The 26,151-nt window shown below is 40.9% G+C and overlaps 1 protein-coding gene across 4 annotated transcripts in view; it reads right to left on the reverse strand.

Moving 5' to 3' along the window:
- The window catches only part of SH3KBP1 (SH3 domain containing kinase binding protein 1), a 544,697-nt gene that overhangs the window by 21,765 nt on the left and 496,781 nt on the right, over positions 1-26,151 (reverse strand). For all 4 annotated transcript variants that reach the window (XM_089683906.1, XM_089683908.1, XM_089683904.1 and 1 more), the window contains 2 exons: positions 3,301-3,410; positions 2,707-2,835 (listed from right to left, as the gene is read on the reverse strand). In XM_089683906.1, the coding sequence (XP_089540032.1) occupies positions 2,707-2,835; positions 3,301-3,410 (239 nt within the window). The remainder of the gene's footprint in view (positions 1-2,706; positions 2,836-3,300; positions 3,411-26,151) is intronic.

Below are 26,151 nucleotides of genomic sequence, written 5' to 3' on the forward strand. Positions count from 1 at the left end.
CTCACATTCCCCTGGCCTGTTATAATTGCACCCCCCCCCCCCATTATAGCACCTTGCATATCCTTCTCTGTTACATATAACTTCCTGCAAGGAGAGGACATTGTGATAGGAGAGGGGCAGTATGACAGAAGTGGGGCAGTGTGAGAGGAGGGGAACAGAGTGGCAGGAGGGGGGCAGTACGAGAGGAGGGGAACAGTGTGAGTGGAGGGGGGCAGAGTGACAAGAGGGGAGTCAGTGTGACAGGAGGGGGGCAGAGTAAGAAGAGGCAGTGGCAGAGTAAGATGAGGCAGGAGCAGTGTGACGGGGAAGGGGACAATGTGAGAGGAGGGGGGTGAGATGAGGGGGAGGGAGTGTGACAAGAGGAAGGAAGTGTGAGAAAAAGGGGGCAGTGTGCAAGAGGAGGGCAGTGTGATAGGATTGGGCAGTGTGACAGGAGGGGGCAGAGTGACAGCAAGGGGCAGTGTGAGAGGAGAGGGGTGGTGTGAGAGGAGATGGACGGTGTGAGAGGAGAGGGATGGTGTGAGAGGAGAGGCACAGTGTGACAGGAGGGGGGCAATATGACAGGAGGGGGGGCAGTATGACAGGAGGGGGGGGCAGTATGACAGGAGGGGGGCAGTATGACAGGAGGTGGGCAGTGTGATAGGAAGGGGGCCATATGACAGGAGGTGGGCAGGGTGCCAGGAGGGGGGTAATGTGAAAGGAGGGGGGCAGAGTGACAGAAGGGGGGCAATGAGACAGGAGGGGAACAGAGTGAGAGGAGGGGGAATTATGACGGGGGGGGGCAGAGTAACAGTAGGACACCTGGACACACACTATACTATATACTGGGCACTGTGTAGAACAGTCAGGAATCTGCTATTGCAGAGAATATATTTCTGGCTACTCTAGTGGGCAGGAGCAGCAGGAGGGGACTTTCTTACCTATCTTATCATGGCTGGAGGCAAGAAGCGGGAGCCAGAGGTGGGGGGCAGAGCTGGTTTGCACAGAGGAAGTTTCCTTCTGCTGTGCAAAGCACGTCATCAGTTGCTAGGCTGCCAGCAGTCCTAGACTACTAGCCTCCTGTCAAATCTTGGATCCATGACATACAGCTATCATGACTGCGTTGATCTACACATGAGGATCAGCTTTCTGGGGCTCAACAGCTCAGGGGCACCACTTCTCCCCCACCATATGTAAAGGAAAACAGGTATTTTAAAAATCTGAATTGGCCCTGGTGTCACACCTCTGGCGATCCGCACCCCCATAGTGACACCACTAGGCAATGCAACAAATGGGCTAACATTTCTTCCACTTACAGAGAAGAAATACAAGTGAATAAACACCACAAATACTTATCTTTCTATGACTGCAGTATTAAAACAATTTAAGAGTAGAAATGCATGTTTTTACAAATGGCCATTCTTGACTGGCTTTCACCAGTGGCCAACAAAAGCTATATTTTACTTTTGTGCAATTACTGGCAAATTGAATCGGATGCTTCTATAAGAGAATATTCTCTCCAAACTTTCCAATTCTTCCCAAGAGAGGATAATGAGTGGGGTACAAAATTTCCATTATGATATGTGTTCAAATGGAGTCAAAGGTCTGGTATATTTGACCAATTCCTGGATCAAATTCAGGTAATGACACAGTTGGTGCAGCACCCAGGAATTCAATAGGGGCCGTACGAGGTTACTCACCTGTGTCATCATCCACCTCTGCTGGGAAGTATAGTGTACGCACCTAGTATGGCCAATATTTGCTAAACATAAAAAATGTTTATTTTCGATCACCAGAGAGAACTCAGGGTGTTGTACAACTGGCGTTAAAGGAAAAAGCTGTGGAGACAGCCCCTTCTGAGGGAAAGTTTGGTGGATGAGAGCTATCGCAGCTCCTGTGGTGGGGTGCCATTTAAGTGTTCAGTAATGTTTAATTGGTACCCACGGAACAGTGGATAAGGCCACAGGAGTTGAAATTTGTTCAATCTGGACCCAAAATTTGGTTATTGGTACAGAGCACCATGTTAATACTCTAGACAAATGTAGGGCTTTGTAGTATTGCCTCATAGAAGTCCTATGTTTTCACTACATTAAGGAATGGTAAGAATAGAAAATATTGACTGGGTCAGTTTTTCATTCCAAATAAATTTCAGTGTGAATGGTGGCAAAATAAGACTGTGGTATTTTTTAGGGTGAATGCTTGGAGTAAATAGAGAAGTTGGGGAAGTGTCATTAATTTGAATGCATTGCACTGTCCAAACCAAGTGAGGGTTAAAGAACGGCATAAATGAAGATAGGAACAGATCTTTTCCAATAAGGGGTAAAATTGGCCTTAAATACCATAGATGAGTTTGAAGTTATGTTCATGCCCAAGTATCTCAGGGTAGAAGCTGCCCAGTGAAAAGGGTAAGATTTCTGCACGCTAGTGACCCTATCAGATGGCATTATAATTTCAGGGCTTCGGGATTCAAATGATTGATTTGAAATTGAGACAGATCACCATACTAGAGAAGTGATTTACCTAATGTAAGAATGCACACTAGAGACTCACTTGCCCATAAACCAGGCTTTTCTCTGCTCCAAAAGTGAACTGCATAATGTTGGAGACACAGACATGCACTATGTTCCTTATCATATACTAGGCACACTATGTAACCCTAAGTAGCATTACACTAGTAATATCTTTTCAATAACCGCATAAGCATTACAGCAAATCATTCTGACTTACCTGTGATGCTGTGGCAGGTCGGGAAGATTTTTTTGATGGTTCTACTGATCTTTGTGCCAGGTTATTAAGATCTTCCTTATCATCCTCTGGACTGGGAGAATCAAAGAAATCTGGACTGGAAAGAGATGACTGCCAAGAAAAAAAAAGAAATTGAAAAAAAAATGAAGACAAGACTTATGAGATTCTGATCATCGCACATGAAACAGATGGTGTACACAACCTATAAGGAGTAACATTAAAGGTTTGCAATAAAAGGTACATTGTGGTTAATGAACTCCAATACAGTATATGTGAAATAAATTATTCAACAATGCCCATTATCAGGCTATTCCAGATCTCAATCCCATGTGTTAGAACACCCCTGTTGAAGACTACCATAAAGACTCTGGTATATATTCACACTGTCATTAAAAAACATTTATTTTTAATGAATACATGGCTGGGTTAAATAGTGTTTTTTCACAATCAGCCTGGAGTTCAGCTTTAACTAGGCCCCTTGATCTCCTCTTCCTTCAGTGAATTATACTCATGAGAATATTTTTCAAGCAAAAAGGAATGTTGTCCTTAGAACTGCATTGCATACAGTAGACCTACCGATGTTAGAGACTGTGATGGTGGACGCCTCCCACTGGATTTGGGTCTTGATGCGGTAGGGTGACTTAGTTTCTCTCCGACTGACACTACAGAATCAAAGCCTTCAACATCTGCAAGATAATGGCAGCATTTGAGTCAACTGACAAAACACATGTAGGCTGATCATAGCTAACTCTTTCATCATCAGAGGTAATTGATGCTTAGGTACCCAGGCCACATTTAGCAGTGTCAACATATGTCAGTTCACTTGGCTGCAAGTCTATGTCTGTTTTCCATATACAGTAGAAATATTATTTTAGGGACATACCGGTAAATGTTTTTACTTGGTTTGCTGTTTTAACAAAAATCCTACTCGGTTTTTAATTACAGACTGACAAATACACAAGAACATAATATACTATATATATATATATATATATATATATATATACACACATATATATATATACATATATATATATATATATATACACATATATATATATACACACACACACATACACACACATTTTTTTTTTGTCATAGCTGACCTAGAGATCACTACTCTGGTTCCTGATCATTATTGGACAGGAGCAGTCAGTAACAGCCTGGACTGATGACCACAGACAGTGTATGCTGTTACCTGTCAAAGGGGAGACATCAATAAACATTTCCTAAACAAAGGTCATCATGCAGGTAAACCTTTATCTATAGATGGAGGGTGGGAATGGGTAATACCAATTTTCACCCTTGAAAACTACTAAAATGTACCTAGAAAGTTAAAACTCTATACCTGAAAATGAATAGAGCTTTATTCTTGAACAAAAATAGTGTGTCTGGGGTGCAAGGCATGCTGGTCCACCTAGCCAAAAGGCCTGGCAGACTCCCCTCCTTCTGGCTAGCCGAAACTAATTACCAAGTACTAAATGAGGGCTCTTCTGAAGAGAAAAACCCAAGGTAGGGGAGGAAGGAACCTAATGGCCACACATCTCCCCTCTAAACTTTGGAATAGGCTCAGAGAACCAAACCCTACCAACCTTGTGAAATGAAAAACGCATTAAAAAAGTGAAATGAGGAATACATGAAGGAAATAAAAAAGTTGTCAAAGGCATACGATGGCTAGGCCTTGTGCTTTGGGAACAAAAATTGCTCTGGTCATGGCGAAAAGACCTAGCTCATGAGGTATAGTGCAGAAAAAAGTGAGTGGTGACATCATCTAGTGCTCATTGTCACAATGGGGTTCCAAACCCATAATGATAGAAAGAGAACCTCCAAGTTGCCACTCCCAGGGGGTGCTTGATAGGGCAGGATCTCTGCCTTTTCAGCCTTCAGCCAGATCAGGTAGCACTGCTCAATTCAAAAAGCATTGGGCTTCATGGAACCTCCATACTAAGGAAGTACTACCAACCCCCACCCTACCCAGTGGTTGCTTAAAGTAATTATAAAACATTTAACATATAAAAACATTTTTTTTTACCTTAAAGTGCTACTAAACCCATGACCCTGCATTCACTATATCTGGTCTCCCACAGTACAGAGAACATGGAAATGCAATTATTTTAGTAAATATAAACTGCTAATACCTTTTCTCATCTTGTGACTTCTATCTATGTCCAGCAGAGCACTGGTTAAAGCTTGTAGGCGGAGTTTTCATTCTCCCCTGAATGTCCTATGAGGCTGCATAACTCCTGACCCTCTGTCTGGTCAGCACTAATTGGCCCTGTGCTGATCACAAGCACTCTCCCAAGAAAAAAAAAGCTCTCTAGCAATACACACCAAACAGAGCATGTGCAGCTTGCCAACAAGGCTCTGTTCTATCAGCAGATGGACTGGGACAGCACAAGAAGGGGAAGATCAGAGAAGACAGGATCAAACATCCTTTTTACACAATGCAGAGGATTAACCCCCTTAGGATCCACAGTGAGTATAACAAGCATGCTTTACTGCATATACAGACTGTTTTAACTGCATGAGGGCAAAAAAAGCCACACTAATATTGTCTGTCACTCCCTCTGTCTCTAAACACTATCTCATACCACTTACATTCCAACGCTGCCTCTGCTAGCAGCCCCACACTCTCCTCTCTTCCTGGATTTACAGGCTTTACTGTTATTTAAATCCTGTGTGGAGGGAGTGAAGGGCATGACCGAGCTGCACTGTGTGGGTCTATAGATGCAGTGGACACTGCCAGCAGGGAATCACCAAACAATACTATTGCACAGAACAGGGAAGTAGAACTTTTTTTTATTTTAATTAAAAAAAAAAAGTCACTCTAGTATCACAGATTCCTTCCCACGAGGGAGGGTCCCTCAGAAACCCCATGATACCAGGAAGAGCACGATACAGCCAGCCATTCCTGCCAAAAGGCCAGAATGGTGGCAGAGCACCTTTTCTGAACACGGATAAGAACAGCAACTACACACTTGACCTTAGTCAAAAGGCATATGCCAAATATCCTACAAGTGTTTTTAGGATAATGTAGAAAAACGGGTACCCAAGGAAAAACCCATACAACATGGGGAGAGCAGAATTCGATGCAGTTGACATACCTGGTAGGAATTAAACCATGGATCTCAGCAATGCAAGACCATACTATTAACCACTAAACCATGCTGTCCATATACTGTACAGGTTTCCAAAAGTACATACACAAATATCCTATTACGTTCAGCTTCTCTTCTTGAGCTCTGTAAAGGCCTTGATCCCTTACATATGCATAAGTGTAGGTTTAGAATGAAAATTCAGTCTTTAGGCATGTTATACTTATCACAGATCAAAGAGTCAAAAACAATATTGCCAGGTAATAAAATAAGCACAACCGCTATAAAGCAGCATTCATCTAGTTCACAAGAGTAATCAAAATAACGGTATAACCACTATTATACAAGACAAGCAAAAGCAATCTGGCAAGACCCCAAACCCAACTGCCCGCCTGCTTGTCTTACTGCAAGATTACACTGCTAAAGTCACAATAAATGAACAGCTTTATATTGTGCACATAGCACCATAGCCAGTAAAGACAAGCAATCAAAAACCATCTCAGCACAAAGTAAATCAGGCAAGATGAACTATCTACAGCATATACTGTAAATATATTTCCTGTGCAAAACCAACAAACACTCATCGGCCACTTTATTAGGTACACCTTGCTAGTACCAAGTTGGACCCTCTATTGCCTTCAGAACTGCCTCAATTCTTCAACAAGGCGTTGGAAACATTCCTTAGAGATTTTGGTCTATATAGACATGATGTACTGTTGCCGTTCTATCATCTCGTCTGCCCATTCAGCTCTGACCTCTGACATCAACAAGGCATTTTCGTCCACACAACTGCCACTCACTGGATATTTTCTCTTTTTTGGACCATTCTATGTAAACCCTAGAGATGGTTGTGCGTGAAAACTCCAGTAGATCAGCAGTTTTTGAAATACTCAAACTGGCCTGTCTGGCACCAACAACCATGCCACATTCAAAGCCACTTAAATCCATTTTCTTCCCTATTCTGATTGTTGGTTTGAACTTCAGCAAGTGGTCTTCACCACATCTAGATGCCTAAATTTAGTAAGTTGCTGCCATGTGATTGGCTAATTAGCAATTTGTGTTACCAAGCAACTGAACAGGTGTACCTAATAAAGTGGCCGGTGAGTGTATATGTGCAATGCAATATAGCCTCTAGTATGGCCAACACTGATAGCCATTTTTCTCTCAGTCTAACTGCTGTGGAAGGGAGTGCAGGAAGATGATAAAAAGATAAATTCAGGTACTTAAGCCATTCAATAACACAAGTAATTTGTTCTAACCGACCATAGAGTGGTAATGTATGAATTTCTGTGATAAAGACATCAGATTATAAGCTGTACCTGGGCAAGAATTAAGTAAGTAAATAGTTAAATGTAGAGAACTACAGAATAAGCTGGTGCAGCATAACTAAAATCCAGTGTCATCTTGAAAACAAAACAAAAAAAAAAAAAATCACATTTCACAAGCATTTACAATCCATTTAGCATCTTTACCCTGGAAGCATCCTTTAGCATAAAGTGTATTTTATCCTACTTTTTCGTATGTGTGTATTCACAAATGTACATGTTATAAATCTTAGTCTCTCTCATTTTCATGTACTTCTTCAATCTGAATTACCTGTTTGATCCTGCCTGTCGCCTTTCTCCCTTATTTTAAACTGACCACACAAAGCACGGAAGCTAAACTATGTTAGCGTGGTCAGTTTTCATCTGCTGGTTGGCCATTCAGAGGTACAGGACACTGTACCTCTGTACCCTAACCAATCACAGCCTGCCTCTGGCTCACACCCCCTCCCAATCACAGCATATATCTTAAACAGGCTTTCTGCTCAAACACAGCTTGCATATTCCTTCTTGTTGAACAGACTATAGAATAGAGGCACACTGTGTGTCTGCACAATGTCTTGTAACCCAGGCCCCAGCTATCAGGAAGAAGAGATGCATGGTCACATGACAAAACATTTTACATTTTAACCTTGTAAATATTGTAAAAAAGATAATTTCTGAAATTAAGCAAAAGTGTCTACATAGTTATGACTGTGCTAGAAAATGTCTATAAATGTGCTGAATGTAGTGCTGAAGCTGAACTCCAACCAAAAATAACAGGATAAAAAAACTAATAGTCCAGCGTTTGCTGCAATATTTGCCTTCAGTCCAGAGCTGCCCCCACATAACTTATTTTCTGCCACTAGATGCAAGTATGGAGGTTCACATTATTCAGTCTACTTCTGCTTCCTATAAGTCCAGGCTGTCAGAAAGTCACATCTAGCCTGCTTCTTCTTCCTGTTACACTGGAGCCCTGCTGTACAGGTACTGTAGGAGGCAGACCCTAGTCAAGTTTAGGCATTTGCACTAGGGCTAAAACATCTAATTGACATAGTCAATTATAATAGATTGCAAAAAAAGTTGTCAACTATTTTCATTAGTTGGCCAGCCGGTTAGTTGACTTGCATACAGATTCCATTATTTGTTTACATATTGGGAAACACAGTGCACCACACATACAGCTCAGTACACTTCATACATGCCAGTAGCCACCTGAGAACTTGTGAATGTGTGAGAAGCAATGCCTCATGGGACATGTAGTCCTGGGCAGGGGAGGTAAAGCGTATCTAAAGGCAGAAGTCTTTTTACCTTGCTACAGAGGCACTCTATACTTTACTTTGCGGCTTGCTATGGAGGCCCTCTGAAGGCAGGAGGAGCCAGGAGAGCCAGCGGGGGACCCCAGAAGAGGGGGGTAGGGGCTGGTCTGTGCAAAACCATTACACAGAGCAGGTAAGTATGACATTTTCTTTTTTTCTTTTTTTTAAATTGCAATGTTTACAATCACATTAAGGCTTCTGTGCAGGGAAGACCAGCATCTGAACCCAGAGAAGCTGGAGGCTGATAGACTGGAGGTAATATAAGGCTTTACAAATAAATTTAAGTTAAATATTTACCAGTATTGTGCATTAAATTTAATATGATTCTATCCATGCAAAAAGGTTGAGCCTTTAGTACTACTTTTATATAAATTATTCATATCCCCCACCCTCCATATAGCTTCATGTCTGTCTCCCAGTTAAAATACTCTGTATATCCTACTTCAGAGTGTGTGTATATATATATATATATATATATATATATATATATATATATATAATTATTATTTATTTATCTTTGCACTGTTTCTCTATACATATTAATTACTCATAGTAGGGATTATCTGCTGATTTTGTGCTATAAAGGGCTAATTTTGATTTTAACCCCATCATGACAAGTGATACAAAAAGCATGCTACTAAAAGGTTTACTGACAGCAGGTGCAGGTAGCTTGTATCAAGCTACCTGCCTATGACAAGGGACTCTGTCAATCATAATACATTACAATCCTGTCTGAAAATCTGCAGAACAGTGTTTTTTTTCCATAAATAATTTTCATTAGGAAGAATATATAAACAATGACGTACAGGTAAACAGACATAGTGGAAAAACTATAGTACTACAGTCATTCACAGATCATAATGAAATGGAACAATAATAAGAGTTCCCTCATTGAGCATCCTGATACAACATTGCAAATGTGTAGTTATATTAAGGGTCTTAGTAATACTCTGACAATAACAAACAAAAAAAAAAAAATCCTGGTTCAAGGCTCTCTCCAAGGCTAGTCACTGGGAGCACACAATCAACACAGGTATCAGTATATGTATCCTGTCCTTCGAAAGGTTGATCAGTGTTACAAATGGGTGATACAGCATGACATTATCACTGATGACAGGTTCATGAGGGCATCCATTTCTTAATCTGACTATTTTGAGCTGGCCTATATCAGGGAAGAGTGCGTTCCCAATAGCAGTCAGTGAACATCATTTTATTGGATAGAGGCAATAGTGCCATTTATCATATACTGGTTCATGCCTAAGACTGCAATTAACAGGCCTCGTAATCGAGTATGCTCCTGGTTTCTTAGGTATAGCCAGGGGTGTATTTACCACAAGGCAAACAAGGCATTTGCCTAGGGCGGAATTTTTCAGGGGGGGCAGCACTGCCCCTTCCTTGGAAGAAGAGACAGAAGAAGGGGCACACGTGGCATGGGGACCTGGTGGGTTTCAAGAGATGCTGTGGGTTTCATGACGGTGTTGTCACAGTCCGACTCTCGTTCCTGGGGATGTACGGAGCTGTGAAGGTGGGTGTCTTTCTCTCTCTCGCCATGGGGGATTGTGGCTGGTGTATGGGGGGCAGTGGTAGTGAAAGGCTTGGTCAGTGTCAGGCTTTTTCTGCGGGGGGGGGATTTTTGTGTTGCCTAGTGCAGCACAAAACCTAAATACACCACTGGGTCTAGCTATGATTCATGTAGGGGGGACTCTATCCACAACGAGAAGAGGTTTTCCCAAACTCAGGACCCTATATGTGCGTAGACGCAAAAGTGCTTATTTAAGATCTTACATATATGTCCAGGTGTATGAAAGCTTGATAGTAATATTAGAGATAATGAAGAAAGCTCCATGGCAAAGGATGTATCAGGTGCAAAGGAAGGGTGATTCTATCAACTACATATATGGTTGAACTAGGACAAACAAAAAAAGTAAGAACAACTAAAGATATGCAGAAAAAGGAAATGAAGGAGGAGCAAGAAAAGAAAGGGGAAAGAGAGGAAAAGAAGAGAGAAGAAAAAGCAAAAAAAAAAAAGGGTGGGTGGGAGGTCCACCCTTCGAAAAGAGGAGGTGCTATGCATCCTGCACAGGGCTACCACTACTGTGTTTAAAGACCAGTATATAAAGAGCATTAAAAAGCCTCGTCACAAGTAGATGTCTCCCCAACAATAGGGGCAGGAACAAAGCTGCGTCTCTCCAGGAAACATAAACCCCCAATTAGTTTAATGCAGACCGTATATGATCAACGAACATATTCAGGTAGGTGTCTGTATGTTTAAAATGGGTTCAACAGGCCCAAGTGTTATAATAAGTTGAGTATCTATCATGCGCTGTGGCGATCAGTTCCTCCAATTCAGCTATCTTGTCAATTCTCAAAAACCATTCTTTAAGAGAAGCGACATGGGTCTGTTTCCATCATCGGGGTATGCACATACGTACTGCTGATACCATGTGCATAGCAAGTATTTGTGATATTTCAGACCCATGGAAATTGAGCAGTAAAGTAAGTATTGAAGAGAGGTGTAGTCTAGCGGAGAAGAAGTAACTTGCATGATGATGTCATGTACGGCTTTCCAAAAAGGCTGTAGTTCTGTATAATCTCTTTGCCTGATTGTATCTCCAACAGAGATCAGGAACCGAAGGGTACATTTTTCTCAAGAGGTGGGGTGGTGGGGATTGATACCAGCGATAAAAAAAACTTTGAAATTGTGCTCTTCAATGGACACATTAACCAGGTCTTTATGTATTGTGTGAAGAGCTTGTGCCCATTGGTCTTCAGACAGCGAGGTGTCCAGTTCTGCTTCCCATTTATGTATCTGTCAATTAGTAGTATCAGGAAAATCTTGTGTCAATTGAGCATAGATCAAGGAGATCAGATGTTGTTGGGGGCAGACAAAAGGGTCTCAAAAGATGTGGGTTGTCTTCTGCATGCCAGACGGTATGATAACGCAGACAAAAAATGTCTGATCTGTAGGTATGACCACCACAGAAAAGGGGGTGGAGAATCTTTGCTAGCCAAATCTGACCGTGTTTGAATAGATCCCCTAAAATGGAAATCTCCCACCCTGTTGTATGAGTTTGCTAGGCGCGTCCTTTGGAAAGAGGGTTGCAAACCTGAAGGGAACACTGGATTAGCTATAAGAGGGGTCACTGGGCCCGGCACCTGCTGACCTTTGCATACTGAATGGAAGCAAGAAAGTATTGGGCCTGTCAAAAGGGTGTGCAGGAAGATGTTTAGTGGTGGCTGATGCGGGCAACCAAGATATGAATGTTAGCAATTCCTCAGCAAAGTCCTGTTCCAGTCCCACCCAATCTTTTGTCTGTGCATGTATGTGCCAGTCTACCATTTTAGTAGGTAAGCACGCCTTGTGGTAGGACATGAGATCCAGCAAAACAATTCACCTCTTTCTGCATAATTATGCCATACTCATCCTTGGGGTACTACTCTTCCAAATAATGCCTGAGAACATTCTTCTCAGAGCCCAAAAAATTTTTTGAGGGATAGAAATAGGGATAGTCTGAGTGAGGTATAAGCAACGTGGAAGTATGGTCATCATTATTGCTGCAGCTCAACCAAACCACGATAAATGGAGGCCATTCTAGTGTTCAATATCATGTTCAATCTTACAAAGGAGAGCAAGAAAGTTAAGAGATAATAAATCTGAAAGTGAGGAGGGTAGAAGAATGCTTAGGTATGTGGTTGCCAAGTAAAGGGGAGCTTGCACTGGCAGTGTGTAACTACCTCTCTCAGGAGTGTGATATTAGGGGCATGGGATTTTGTAGGGTTTAATTTAAAATTGGATATTGACTCGTACCTCTGCAGAATCTTTAAGAGGGCAGGAAGAGTAGTCAAAAGATGTGAAAGGAAGAAGAGGATATCATCTTCACATGCTGAAAGTTTGTATTCGCAAGAGGGAATTGATATGCTGGTGATATCTGGGCCTGCCAAAATCTGTCTCAAAAGGGGCTCAAGGGTCAAAATAAAAATAATGGGGGATAAGGGGCAGCCGTGTCTTGTTCTGTTTGTGATCGAAAAGGCGTCAGACAGGTGTCGACTGACTTTGATCAGAGCTGATGGGTTGGAATATAAGGAGCCAATAAAGGCCCACATTACAGACCCCATTCCTAGTTTTGCCAAGACTGATGCCATGTAGTCCCAGGCCACCCTGTCAAATGCCTTCTCGGCGTCCATTGATAAAAAGAACCCAGAAGAGCCAGAGGATGTCAACCAGAGGTGTATGTTTAACCACTTGCCTACAGGGCACTTATACCCCCTTCCTGCCCAGGCCAATTTCCAGCTTTCAGCACTGTCACATTTTGAATGACAATTGCGCGGTCATGCAACACTGTACCCATATGAATGTTTTATCATTTTTTTGAGACAGATAGAGCTTTCTTTTGGTGGTATTTAATCACCTCTGGGATTTTTATTTTTTCTTAAACAAACCAAAAACCACTGAAAATTGTTTTTTAAAAAAGTTTTTTTCTTAATTTGTTATACAATTTTGTAAATAAGTGATTTTTCTCCTTCACTGATGTGCGCTAATGAGGCTGCAGTGATGGGCACTGATAGGCTGCACTGATGGACACTGATAGGTGGCACTGATGAGGAGACACTGGTAGGTTGCACTGATGGGCACTGACAGGCATCACTGATTGGCAGCACTGATACATGACACTGATAGGTGGCACTGATTGGCATTGATAGGTGGCACTGACTGGCACTGATGGGTGAAATTGAATGGCAGCTCAGACTGATATGTGGCATTGATGTGCACTGGTATGCACTGATATGTGGCACTGATGGGCACTGGCACGTGGCACTGATGAGCACTGACTGCTGGCACTGATGGACACTGACAGATGGCACTTCTGGGGCCACACTGATCATCAGTGCCCTAATGATTAGTGTACATGTCCCCTCCGCGGAAAGCCAATTACCGGCTCTCCTCTCGAGCTGTCAGCGTAACAGCTCGAGAGGAGAGAAATGCCGATAACCAGCATTTCCGTGTTTACATGTGATCAGCTGTGATTGGACACAGCTGATCACATGACCGAGCTGACATCTTCGGCTCTTTCCGTGATCTGCTGTGTCTGAGGGACACAGCGCACCGGCGATCGCCGCGCTGCGCGCTCCCTGAGCTGCGCATGCGCGGTGAGAATGGAAGGATGTCATATGACATCCAATCAGAATGAGAGAACCACCTTGCGCCCATCATTGTACTATATGGCGGGCGGAAGGTGGTTAAGGCCTTGATAGTATTATCACATCCTCTACCTGGAACGAATCCCACCTGATCCAGAGACACCCATGATTTCAGATGAGAGAGTAAGCGATTTGCCAGGACTTTTGCGAACAGCTTCACATCCACGTTTAGGAGGGATGTCGGTCGGTGGAGTTTTTCCCCTGTTTTGGTAACTGTGATGTGGGCCTCCAAAACTTGCCTGGGAGGTGAAAAATTACCTTTCAAAGAATTGAATGCCCGAAAAAAGTGTGGGAGGACCGTATCCTGAAACGTTTTGCAATACTGGATGGTTAGGCCATCTGGGCCCAGACTCTTCCCCTGTTTCATGGCCTTAAGAGCTTTTACAACTTCCTCTGATGAAATCTGTTTGTCCATGGCCTTTGCCAAAGTATGGGACAAAGGTGGCATACCATATTTGTGAAGGAACTCCTGTATTGTAGTTTTACACTCTGCTGGAAATCTCAAAGTGTCCTCAGATGATGGTAAATTATATCGATTTTCATAATCCTGAACAAATTGTGAGGCAATAGCCACTGTGGAAGGGCGATTCTTACCCGCCTGGTCCCTAATCGATAGAACAGTTGAGTCCGCTTTGTCCTTTTGAAGCACTTTGGCCAGGAAGTGACCATTTTTGTTTGCGTGCTCATAAAAAGGTTTTGAGCGAAGGATAAATTTCCTGCGTATGCGGCAGCCCAGTTTCTCCAAAAGGAGTTATCTGGCTTGGAACAGGGCCTCCAAAGTGTCTAAGGCCTATCTACATTTATGGCTAGTTTCCAGGTTGCAAATTTGTGCTATTAGCCTGTCTAACGAGGCCTGTCTGGCCTTTTTCAACTTTGTGGAAAGTGTGATACAGTGTTCCCGAATAACACATTTATGTGTTAGCCACTGGCTTTTTGCAGAGGTATCCAGAGTGTCATTTAGGATGAAAAACTCCTGATGATGTTCCTGAAGCTTGACCAAGTGTACCGGGTCGCTCAGGAGGGATTGATTCAGATGCCACTTCAACCTCCTCCTCTCCGGAAACTGTAGAGTTAATGTAATTGGATGGTGATCTGAAACGTAAAGACATTCGATGGTGGTTTTGGTCAGGTATAAAAGATCAACTTGTGATAAGAAAAGGTAGTCAATGAGCGAATATTTTGTATGAACATGAGAATAGTACGTATAATCTTTACAGGTGGGGTTAAGGGTCTGCCAAGTGTTGTGTAAAGAAAGAGAGGTCAACTTGAGTTTAATTTGTATGAGGGTTCTATAAGGTATCGTGGATGTGCCCATAGACAAATCAAACAGGGGATTCAAGGGCACATTTAAATTGCTTCCTAAAATTAGAACTCCCGAAGAGAAGGAGATCAGAGCGTCTACAATCTCACGCATAAAAGAAACTTGCTTAGTGTTCGGGCAGTAAATTTTTGCTAATGTGATAGGCCATTTGTAAACTGAGCCCTTTATAAAGATGTAACGACCTTCAGGATCAGCAAGCTGCTCTGATGAATCAAATGGTAGAGATTTGGAAAGAAGGATCGCCACTTCTCTCATTTTCAACTCAGAGCCCGATGCATGGTAGAGGTGGGGGTATTTGTGGTTTGTGAGTTTAGGGAACTGAAGATAATTTAAAATGTGTCTCCTGGAGAAAGGCTATGTGGGCGTAATGTTTGAAAATTTCAGGTAGAATCATAGACATTTTTCTCCAGGATGTTCAATTCCCTTACATTGAGAGAGATTTTTTAAGCTCTGGGCAGAGGATGATGTCCCAGGTGGAGCCATTTCAATTCACAGAATGCAAAGAGGAGGGAGAAAAAAAAAGTTGGGGTGGGGGAGAAGGGGAGAGGAAGAGAGAAGTAGGAAGAGAAAGGAGATGAATAAGAAGGGAAAAAAGAGGAGGAGGGAGTGGAAAAGAAAAACGGACTAAGTTGGAAATCAATGAATAAGCAGGTAGAATAGAAAAGTAAAAGAAAAGTTCAAATTCGGTTGAACCCGGGTTGAAAGCATTAAAATAAAGTCCCCAAGGTTCATAGTTGAAACCAAACAAAAGTCAGCTAGGCAAACACCAGGCTGTGTGGAGGACAGTAAGTCTGGAGTGCGAGACGGAACTTGCTCGGTCTGCTGTAGAGTATCATGTAAAATTATAACATCAGAGCTGTTCGGCCGGTCGATATGCGGTAAGGGAGAAATAGTAACATAAAGATTCTGATCCAAAGAACAAAAAAAAAGGGATATCTTTACATACAGTTAAAGTGTATGAAATATTAAAGCCTACTATAGGCCGGGGAGAGGCACTTCCAGAACCCGGACCTAACATTCAAGATAGCTCTTCATGAGAGGTTATATCTAATGAGCTGACCAATAGCAATATGAAACAAAGATCAAGCTGGTGCATCATTAAGGGTCAACCAGGTCACAAAAAGCTCTAGATCTTTAGGGAGTCCCCAGAGAAAGAAGGAAATCCTTCTTTCTCCACTCAAAGAATGGCCTCTGAGTCATGCCTATGAGGAATAACCCTTAAGGGAGACCAATTAAAGGAAAAAAAAGGAAAGGGAGGGGGCAATGGGGGGGGGGGGGGGGGCGAGGGTAACCAAGGAGAAGAAAAGTAAAAGAATCAACAGGGATATATCACAACTGGGTAATAAGCTGCCTTGTTACATGACATAGAGATGAAATTAATATCCAGCTCTGCCTATTATCAGGTAGACAACTGAAGCAGGATGGGACGGCCAGGAGCAAAATTTACCGTAGTACAATAAACACAAAGTATAATGACAATAATCAGACCATTCCTATCTTCTGGTGTACGAACCCTCCCCCCCACCCAAGCAAGAGCGTCCCCAGATTATATACGTTAAGGCAGTTGAAGAGTAGCCACTCAAAGTAAAAGCAGTAAGCTATGTTATGTATAAAAACACATTATATGACAAATCCAATGAGTCCACCCTTTTCATACATTCTGTTCAAATATACTCACGGGGTCCAGTCAAGCAAATCCCTGAGTGTGGCTGACATCAGTTTGTGGGGTAGGTGAGTAAGCACAATGAGCTCATGTTAATCTCAGTATGGTGATCTCAAAGATGGAAATCCAATGTTTCGGCAAGGAGAGGTCACCCATACTAAGCCAAATTTAACTTGATGCATCGCCAGGACGAATGCGGCGATATAGATTTAGAGAGCCTTTGCAACGTGGGGTTTCGCTCATCATATGGCTGAAGAGATTTTTTTTTCCACAGCTTAAAATTCTGGTACCAATCAGGAAGGGGTACCAGAGGGATGTACAAGATATCAAACAATTGAGGAAGGTCCTCCGGAGTGTAAACACTGTAAGAACTTCCCTGCTGTGTGGCTGTGAGGCCATAAGGAAAGCGCCATTTATGCGTCGATCTCAGAGAACCTGAAGCAGGTAAGTGCTCTTCTGTGTTGCATAGTGAATGGAGAGAGATCTTGGAACACTTTTACCTCTGACCCATTGAACATAAATTTGTCTTGTTCTCTGGCTCCATGTGAAATTTCCTCTTTTAAGCGGTAGTTTGCAAAACAGCAAATAATGGGAGGATCTTCCTCTCTTCCCTTCTATACATTATAGCAGCCAGTATACTTTTACAGCCTTCAGAAAACGAAAAATTAAAAACAAGAAAACCAACAAGACAATAACCCCTTGGAGTGAGTTGTACACATAAAATACATAATGGAGTTTTAGAAAAGAACTCAAATGGTGTATAACAGGCACTTACAAATATTTTCACTATGCATAGACACTACCATCATCACACGTAATGCAGGGTGGGGCAAAAGGCCCAAAAGGACAATAACCATTAAAAATTGAAGTATTCTAATAAGCATACGTTGCGGAGGGGCCACCCTAGGGGTATCTAGCCAACATTGCCATATATTCCTAGATTTCTTTTAAGGGAATTTATGTGTTGATAACTATTTTTATTCCGTATGAGAATTGTGTTGACTTGCTGGATCCATTGCTTGCAAGTAGGAGGATGGTAAGACAACCAAAAGCTTGCTAATAATTTTCTGGCTCAATGAAGCAGTCTATTGAGTTCGATGTAGGTAGTAGGAGTGTATGATTCCTCATCGAGATCTCCAAGTAGGCAAGTTATAAGAGTTGCACATCATACTATATATTTGATTGATAAGCATGATGACATCCCCAAAATCGCACCTGTTAAAGGCATTTCCATAGCATATGAATTAAGACCCCTGAATGGGCTTGGAATTTAGAACACAAGGGATAGTCGTGCCTACCCTGGGCATAGAGCTGTCCAGGCATTCTATAGGTGCAATGGAGGATAGCAAGGTTTGACAATTTTTGGGCAGCTGATATGGACATCATAGGACAGGCCGTTAGTATCTGTTCCCATCTGTCTCCATCAATCGGCCTAAGCTCCCTCTCCCACTTCCCTCTACAGGGCAGAAGGTCTGAAGCCTGTATGACTGCAAGATGTGAATAGATGTGATAAATAATACCTTTCTTGTCCAACTCAGACAGGATAGAAGGAATTGAGATTCGCCCAAGCGTATGGCGGAATGCCTCCCCTGTATATTGACTGCATGGTGTAATCGCAAATATTTATAATAACAATTATGTAGGAGAGAAAATTCCACCTGTAGTTGGTCGAAAGATTTCAAAGATGGGCCCTCAATCATATGAGGAAATATTTGACTCAGCCTCTATCCACATTGGATAATTCAAAGTTTTAGCCAATTTTGCCAAATGGGGGTGTGAGATAGGAAGCCTGTAAGGCCTAATCTAGTTTAATGGTACCCCAGAGTTTCCACAGTTGTGGAACAGTAGGGAAACCCATTTCCAGGTGAGACAAAGCGGAATAATCAGCAAAAGGGTGAATCAGTAGCCTGGACCATTTTTAGTTAGCACCATTAGTTCTGTGGACTACAAAAACTTCCCCGTTATGGAGAGAGAGGTGTTATATGGTTTTTTTCTTATGTAGTCCTAACACACATCTTTTTCTAGAGTAACAATGCTACTCAGTATAGTTGTCACCCTAGAACAGGAAGTGTGTTAATGGCAGCATTACCAGGTTACAATAAAGGAAAAATGTGTGAAAAAAAAACTGGTACAGTCACTACGTCTAAGGACTGGTAAGCTGCAATAATATCATTTTTTTTCTTGGGTTTAGATACACTTTAAATTATTTATTAATAAATACAGAGCTGCATAATTTGTACTTTATATATCTGCGTAGAGTGCACCTTTAAATAGGCACTTAACAGGCTGCAACATTTATCTAGCAGGCTTCAGCACTTGTCTATAGTACTCTAGGATCCAGGCCTATAAGGCTTTAGACACCCTTGCACCTGTATGCAGCTCTACAGCCCAGTTTCTGGTACCACTGGCCAAAGTGAATATCTTCTATAATTTTTTACAGGCAAATGACACAGCATCTCTGCACGTGTTCCTTTTTTTTCTTTGCATTTATCTCTCCTGCATACCATATATCAATCGCTTTCTTAGATTTTTATAGCTGCAAAAAATACAAAAAATGAATCATTAGTGGCAAGAAGTACTGTACTTTTTGGGTTGGATCTGCTTCCTCAGTCAGCTCCTTCCTCTGCCAAAGTCTAATCTGAAGCCATTTAACTGAAGTGTCAAGGATGGAAAAAGCACGAAGCACTTACTTATGGACAATTATAATTAAAAGTACTAATCCACAAGCTGGGTCAGTTTGGAGGGAGCAATGATTAATCTTCAAAGTAATTACACATTTTAAATCACAGCACGACAGTGTTTCGAACTGACATGGAAAACAGCCATGAATAAGAATGGCTGAAAAGCATTTATAAAGCAACTATAGTCTTGATGAGCAAATCTGTTTTACAATAATGCAAATTTTTGAAAATTTGTATTACTTACTACAAATATAGGTTTATTGTTTATTGTTTCTAAATTAACGTAAAGCACAGGACTAATTGTTGAAATGAAGGCTTTATTCACCATAAGGCACTAGGATGAGTGTCTAGGGCACTGGATATTGACAAAGCAGTAGGGTTAGGAAAACATAGCAACCCTTACTGGGCCCAATACAGCACTGACACATTGGCAACATGATGGCTAAGATGGCAGATCTGGGTTCAGATCCCATTGCCACTCAACTGAATCCAATCTATTGAATTAATCCACTTTGACAATTCATTAGCAATGTGCTGTACAATATTTTGTTTTATCAATCAAATTTTATATGGCAAAACCTAGCAAAAAAACTTTAAAATGGAGATGCAAAATGTTCCTCATTTACACATAGAATATGATTATACTAAAGGCTTGAATATTCACTATATACATAGTATTGCAGTATGGTTAAATTCTAAACGGTTTATGATTCCAATCAAGCTGTGCGAGCTTAATATGTGTAGATAATTGGAACTGCAAGCATACATTATAACATCATATCATGGAAATTATGCATACAGTATAGCAAAGAAATCAAGGCAGGAATTAGTGTCACATGGTCAATTTCTAAGAGAAGAGATGTATGCATTTCTTTATTGCACCTAAACTCACAAAATACTACATACATACTATTCGGGCGACAAGTAAACACCTACTATCCATTAATGTATTCAAGATTTGTTGTACAACACTGGGCTACAGCAATCATTTTCACAAAACCCACATGCTCCTCACGAAATAGATGTGAAAATGTACAAACTTTGAGTTTGGTTTACTTTACATCCTACAGGAATACAGGTGCATTTTTATACTAATAATGAAAAATAAAATTAATTAAATAAAAAACAATTCTTTGTAAAATTATCCCAATATCTGAAGAATAGAATGCTAAAATAGTGTATGTATGAATATGAGTTAGGAACTTTAGAATCCACACCCCTTGAGGGTTAGGGACCGATGTGAATATACAATATATATGTAAAGCGCTGTGTAAATTGACAGGGCTATATAAGTACCTGTAATAAATAAAAAGTAAATAAAATCATTTCACTATGAATGCTTTTGTAATTACAGTGAATATGGATCATATTCAGATGGCCAGATGTGTTGGGCCCAGGCCTTTGAGTCTAGGCAAGACCTGGGCTGCCACCCTCACAGTACCCCAATAGTAAATGCGGAGGCTATCTTTTTTAGGTAGACGATGAATATGGACACCCTCCCTCATCAGCCCTCGCACCAACTTGCTTTCAATAGTAACATCTGATCCCGTGGCCCAGCTTGCTTAGTGCAGGAACTATCTACATTTTCACTATGTACATTACAAGCAGTTAACAATCTGGCAGCTGCAAACTCTAGAGCCAATAAACACAGTGCCAACCAAGGGCATGCCAAATTGTAGGATCAGTTGTACCTTCTGAATGTAGATGTTGATCAATATTTCATTTATTGCTGAAAAAGTGAAAGGAAGGGTGCAAAACTGATTTTTCCCAATTAAGATCATTCTTATTGAAAGTATTTTCTAAAATTAAAATGTACATATAGTCAAGAGAAGCAACAAGAAATTGAGGGAAAACTCAAAAAATAAGGCTAATTCCCCTTTTAAAAAGTCACCGATAAAGGTGTACCCATAGGAAGATTTCAGCTCACCTCTAACTTTCTTTTCCTGCAACAGTGGTCAGCAGAACAAACAAAGGGGTAAATCTTCCCAGTGGAGACACAGACAGCGACAAACATTTGACAGACTTTAACCTTTCCCTTCTCTATCCAAAAAAAGTGCCTAGAAGTATCTTAAACATATAAAGACTGCTGGACTTTTTAGACCACATAGCTATGGCTGTTGCAAGATTGTGCAAACTTGTGTCCCAGACATCCCTTCAAATGTTTACATTAAATAGGTTGTGCAAAGATGTAAAAATTACAAAGTATTCTAGTTTATTTAGGACAAGTCCACCAGATTTGCATCATAAATCCTTCTGCATATTAGATACTATACTTTAGTATTGGTGTCCAGAGTCCAGAGCCTATTTTAGTCCTGAAAAGGTACTTATAAGATCCTTTTCCCACCTATCTAATTATTACAAGTAGGGACACTAATAATGATACATGAAAGAAAATGTATATAGTGGCATGGGAGTGCCTGTGACAAAAGTGCCAAGAGAGTCTTTAATACAAATTGGAGGCATTATTTAATTTCTAATTTGTAAGTAGTGGAAGTGTCCCACAGAAGTGACTGTCTCATAAATACAGTGGGGGAAATAATTATTTGATGCCCTGCAGATTTTGTAAGTTTGCCCACTTACAAAGAAATGAAGTGTCTATAATTTTTATCATAGGTGTATTTTAAATGATAGAGACAGAATACCAGCCAAAAATCCAGAAAACAACACGATACAAATGTTATAAATTGAGTTTCAGTTCAGTAAGTTAGAGCAAGATAAGTATTTGATCCCCTACCAACCAACAATAATTCTGGTTCCAACAGAATGGCTACGTGCTTATATGGTACACAGATTAGTCCTGTCAATGCTCCTAACAACAACCCGTTATGTGTATAAAAGACACATAATCTGTTTCTTGTGGACCACCATGGGCAAGACCAAAGAGCTGTCAAAGGACATCAGGGAAAAGACTGTAGACCTGCACAAGGCTGGAAGGGGTACAAGACCATCAGCAAGAAGCTTGGTGAGAAGGAGAAAACTGTTGCAGCGATTATTCCCAAATGGAAGAAATACAAAACAACCATCAATTGCCCTCGGTCTGGAGCTTCATGCAAGATTTCGTCTCACTGGGTAAGGATGATCATGAGAAAAGTACAGGATCAGCCCAGAACTACATGGGAGGAGCTTGTGAATGATCTCAAGGCAGTTGGAACCACAGTCACCAAACAAACCATGTACAGGCTCGTCTGAAGTTTGCCAGTGAACTTCTAAATAATTCAGAGAAGGACTGGGAGAAAGTGCTGGGGTCATATGAGACCAAAATTGAGCTCTTTGGCTTTAACTCGACTCGCCGTGTTTGGAGGAAGAAAAATTCTGACTATGACCACCATCCCTACAGTCAAGCACGGAGGTTGAAACATTATGCTTTGGGGCTGTTTCTCTGCTAAAGGTACAGGCCGACTTTGCCGCATTAAGGGGCCAATAGACCGGGACATGTATTGTAAAATCTTGCATAAGAACTTTCTTCCCTCAGTCAGAACACTGAAGATGGGTTGTGGATGGGTCTTCCAGCATGAAAATGTTCATGAAGTGGCCTAGCCATTTTCCAAACCTTAATCCTATAGAAAATTTATGGAGGGAGCTGAAACTTCAAGTTGCCAAGCGACAGTTATAAAACTTTAAAAGATTTATGGAAGATCTGTAAAGAAGAGTGGACCAAAATCCTTCCTGAGATGTGTAAAAACCTGGTAACTGACTACAAGGAATGCCTTACCTCTGTGCTTGCCAGCAAGGGCTTCTCCAAGTACTAAGTCATTTTTTTGCTTGGGGATCAAATACTTATAAATTGAGATGCAATTCAGTGAATAAAATAACATGTGAATCCTGTGTTTTTTCTGAATTTTTGGTTGATATTCTGTCTCTATCATTTCAAATACACCTATGATAAAAATTATAGACCTTTCATTTCTTTATAAGTGGGCAAATTTACAAAATCTGCAGGGGATTAAATAATTATTTCCCCCACTGTACAGTACTTGTTAAGTTAAATAGTCTACTGAAGTTGTTAGCAATCCATCACTGGAAATCACCCTGGTAGTAACATGGGAGTCACTAACTAGAGGTATTGAGAGAAGGTGTAACAAGAATAATCTGCTATACTATATAGGGCTATCCCACACCTGAAGACATAATTTTATTAAAAAACTAAGCCTTTCAGGTCTGCAGTAGGTTTCAAGCTAATAGGAATGGGTGATGATCTCTCTGTAGTTGTAAGTACAGTTGTACATTGAGCACATTAACAAGAAAGATTGTTTTTTTCATATCTGGGACTCCAAAGCTTACAGTTTGATAAGGTAATAAAAGTTCGGTGGAGGGCCATACAACTGTATTAATCTTTTCCTGCAAGGCCTGTAGGGAATTTGGATGAGAAGAAGAGTAAAAAAGTATTGCATCTGTTCCAGCAGTGGCATCGTCTTAACTGATGCAATCCCTCCTAACCCAGATAGATTATATTTCTCCCAGGAATATAGTACTCCTATTAGGCAATGGAGTATAGGGTGATAATATGTGCTATATAAAGAAAAGCAAGTAGGGGCTATCCCCACGCCTAGGTACTTAAAGGCTAGAGTGAAGTTTGACCTCAATGATGAGATTATTACTTGGCAAGCTGATACAAAGGCATTGAAACTTGTCATTAAAAAAAAGTTCTGTGATTCATGCAAAAGAGTTAAGAAGTTGACAATTTGATGGAGTGATTACTGATTGAGTGTTTTTGAGCAATAAGAAAAACCACTGCTTTTCAGGCGTAATAAGAAAAACAAGGCACCACAGATTTTCACTAAGTTCTTTATATCGTATGGCATACAATTCTGTATTTGTGTTGCATTTTTCTGCGGCTGAAAAACCACTGATAAGGGCTGATAAAAGGACTTGTTGGGAAGCAACACCTAGATGAGACCATGTTTTAAGACGTAAACTATCCAAATGTACACTAAGAATATACCAGAAATTTTAGAGTTTTTATTGCCATGTCAATCAATCTGTTTTAAATTATGTTCGTAAACTATAGATTTTTTTTAATATAAATGTACACTAAAACGCTCTCCATGCTTGGTGCTGCTCACACAGTGCTAGGAAGTCATTAGGCAATGCCTACAGTTTCATCTGCTCTGCTGCTAAGCCTGATGAAAAAAAAAATAAAGTCTAAAGAATCTAATACTGCATCTGCCTAGTTTACTATCTGAACATACTGACGTATTCATTCAGTTATAAACAAAATGTCTTAGTCATTCAAACAAACTTGCAGATCATTTTGGCTTGGATAAAAAGAAGATACTAACGACAAAGCTTATGCCTACAAATGCACGAGTCTGTACAATGGCTTGCCTTGCTTGAATTACACATTAAAATGTATTTTGCCATTAGCAAGGGAAAATTATGTGAGTTTCTAGTAAGATCCTTTTGTTTTACTCAGATACAAGACAAAAAGATAAATGGTATGGCTCATCATAGAGTGCCAAAATTTTACCAGACTCCCCCAATGTCAAACCAAATATTTCTCCTAAAAACTGCAGTGCAAAAGCAAAGATAAATCTGAATATAAGTTTGAAAGGCCAGTGTTTCCCAAAGTGTGAGATATTTACTGGTGGCAATCAACTACTCAATAAGTGGAACACTGCAAGGCTCAACATTTCTGTGAAGAACTGCTTTTGAGACAATATACTAACTCTAATGTCAGCTACCAGTAGCACATACCACATGGGCCATAGTGAAGCAATGTCCTGAATAAACCATGGATGGGACTCAGCAAAGGCTGCAATGTGGTGGTAGACAGCTGAGCAAAATTGGGCAAAAACTGACAAACTGCATGCAAAAGAGATGTGCTTAGTAGATAAGCTCCAACAGATAACTTTAGGCCACCTTCGGCTGTGTATAATTAAGGTCCCCATAGATAGTTCAAAATTTGTCTGACTCCTGGTGAATCAAATAAAATGCAAGCTGTGGGTGACCCTGCATGCACCACCCGTCTCCACTAAAGTCAATTTAAAAATGAACTGAATTGGGTGGAAAAATATTGATTGAACTGTGACTGCTGCAGCTGCCTGATTGTGATAGCCAGTAATGGAGACTCCTCCATCCACGATGTTTAATGGATTTTCTGTCATTCAGCCCACAGTCTGAACAATAAAAAATCAAGTCATGTATAGCCTTTGGACTATTGATTAATGTTTGTTTATTTTGCCCTCATGCAAAAGGTTTTTTTAAAGCTTATTTACATACTACCTGTAAATGCTGTAAATAAAAAGGTCCATGGTTTTAAATATCATTACAGTTAATATCTAGCGTTGATAAATTGCAGTTAGTGCTGTTAATCATGCTCACAAACAGGTTAATTGTACCAACCACAAATATTTAAATCCCTTCTAAATGCTGGGAAATAATTCTTTTAGACTAAGGAAATGTTTGCAGAGGCTTATCCTAGAAATAAGAATTGGTAAGGGCACCTGACTGCAACATGATCTCATAAATAAAATGTATGTAGTAACTTGTACCTTACTAAGTTATAGGCCCATCCCCATTGACTGATAGTCTGCTTACTAGCTCTCCCCAGCTGCCCCTTCCTCCATCTCAGTTGACCCAAAAGCTGGTCTGGGACGCTAAAGGGAGCGGTGACATCTCTGCTCTCCTCATGTGGTAGTGCTCGGGCCTAGCAATTGATTACTAAATCTGGGTCACATATCCTGCATATTCCAAACCACTGTGCATTTTCAAGAGTAAAAGTGGATAACCGCACATCTCAAGATCCTCAAAACTCTAGCTTCTTTATTTCAACGTATTCAAATCTTGACAACATCACAGCTACAAACCTAGTTGATGCATTTCACGTCCATAGATGTGTAATTATAACC

Source organism: Staurois parvus, unplaced genomic scaffold, assembly GCF_062004578.1.
Source record: "Staurois parvus isolate SC_StPar_1 unplaced genomic scaffold, SC_StPar_1.0 ptg000327l, whole genome shotgun sequence".
In the NCBI taxonomy this organism is placed as follows: Eukaryota; Metazoa; Chordata; class Amphibia; order Anura; family Ranidae; genus Staurois; species Staurois parvus.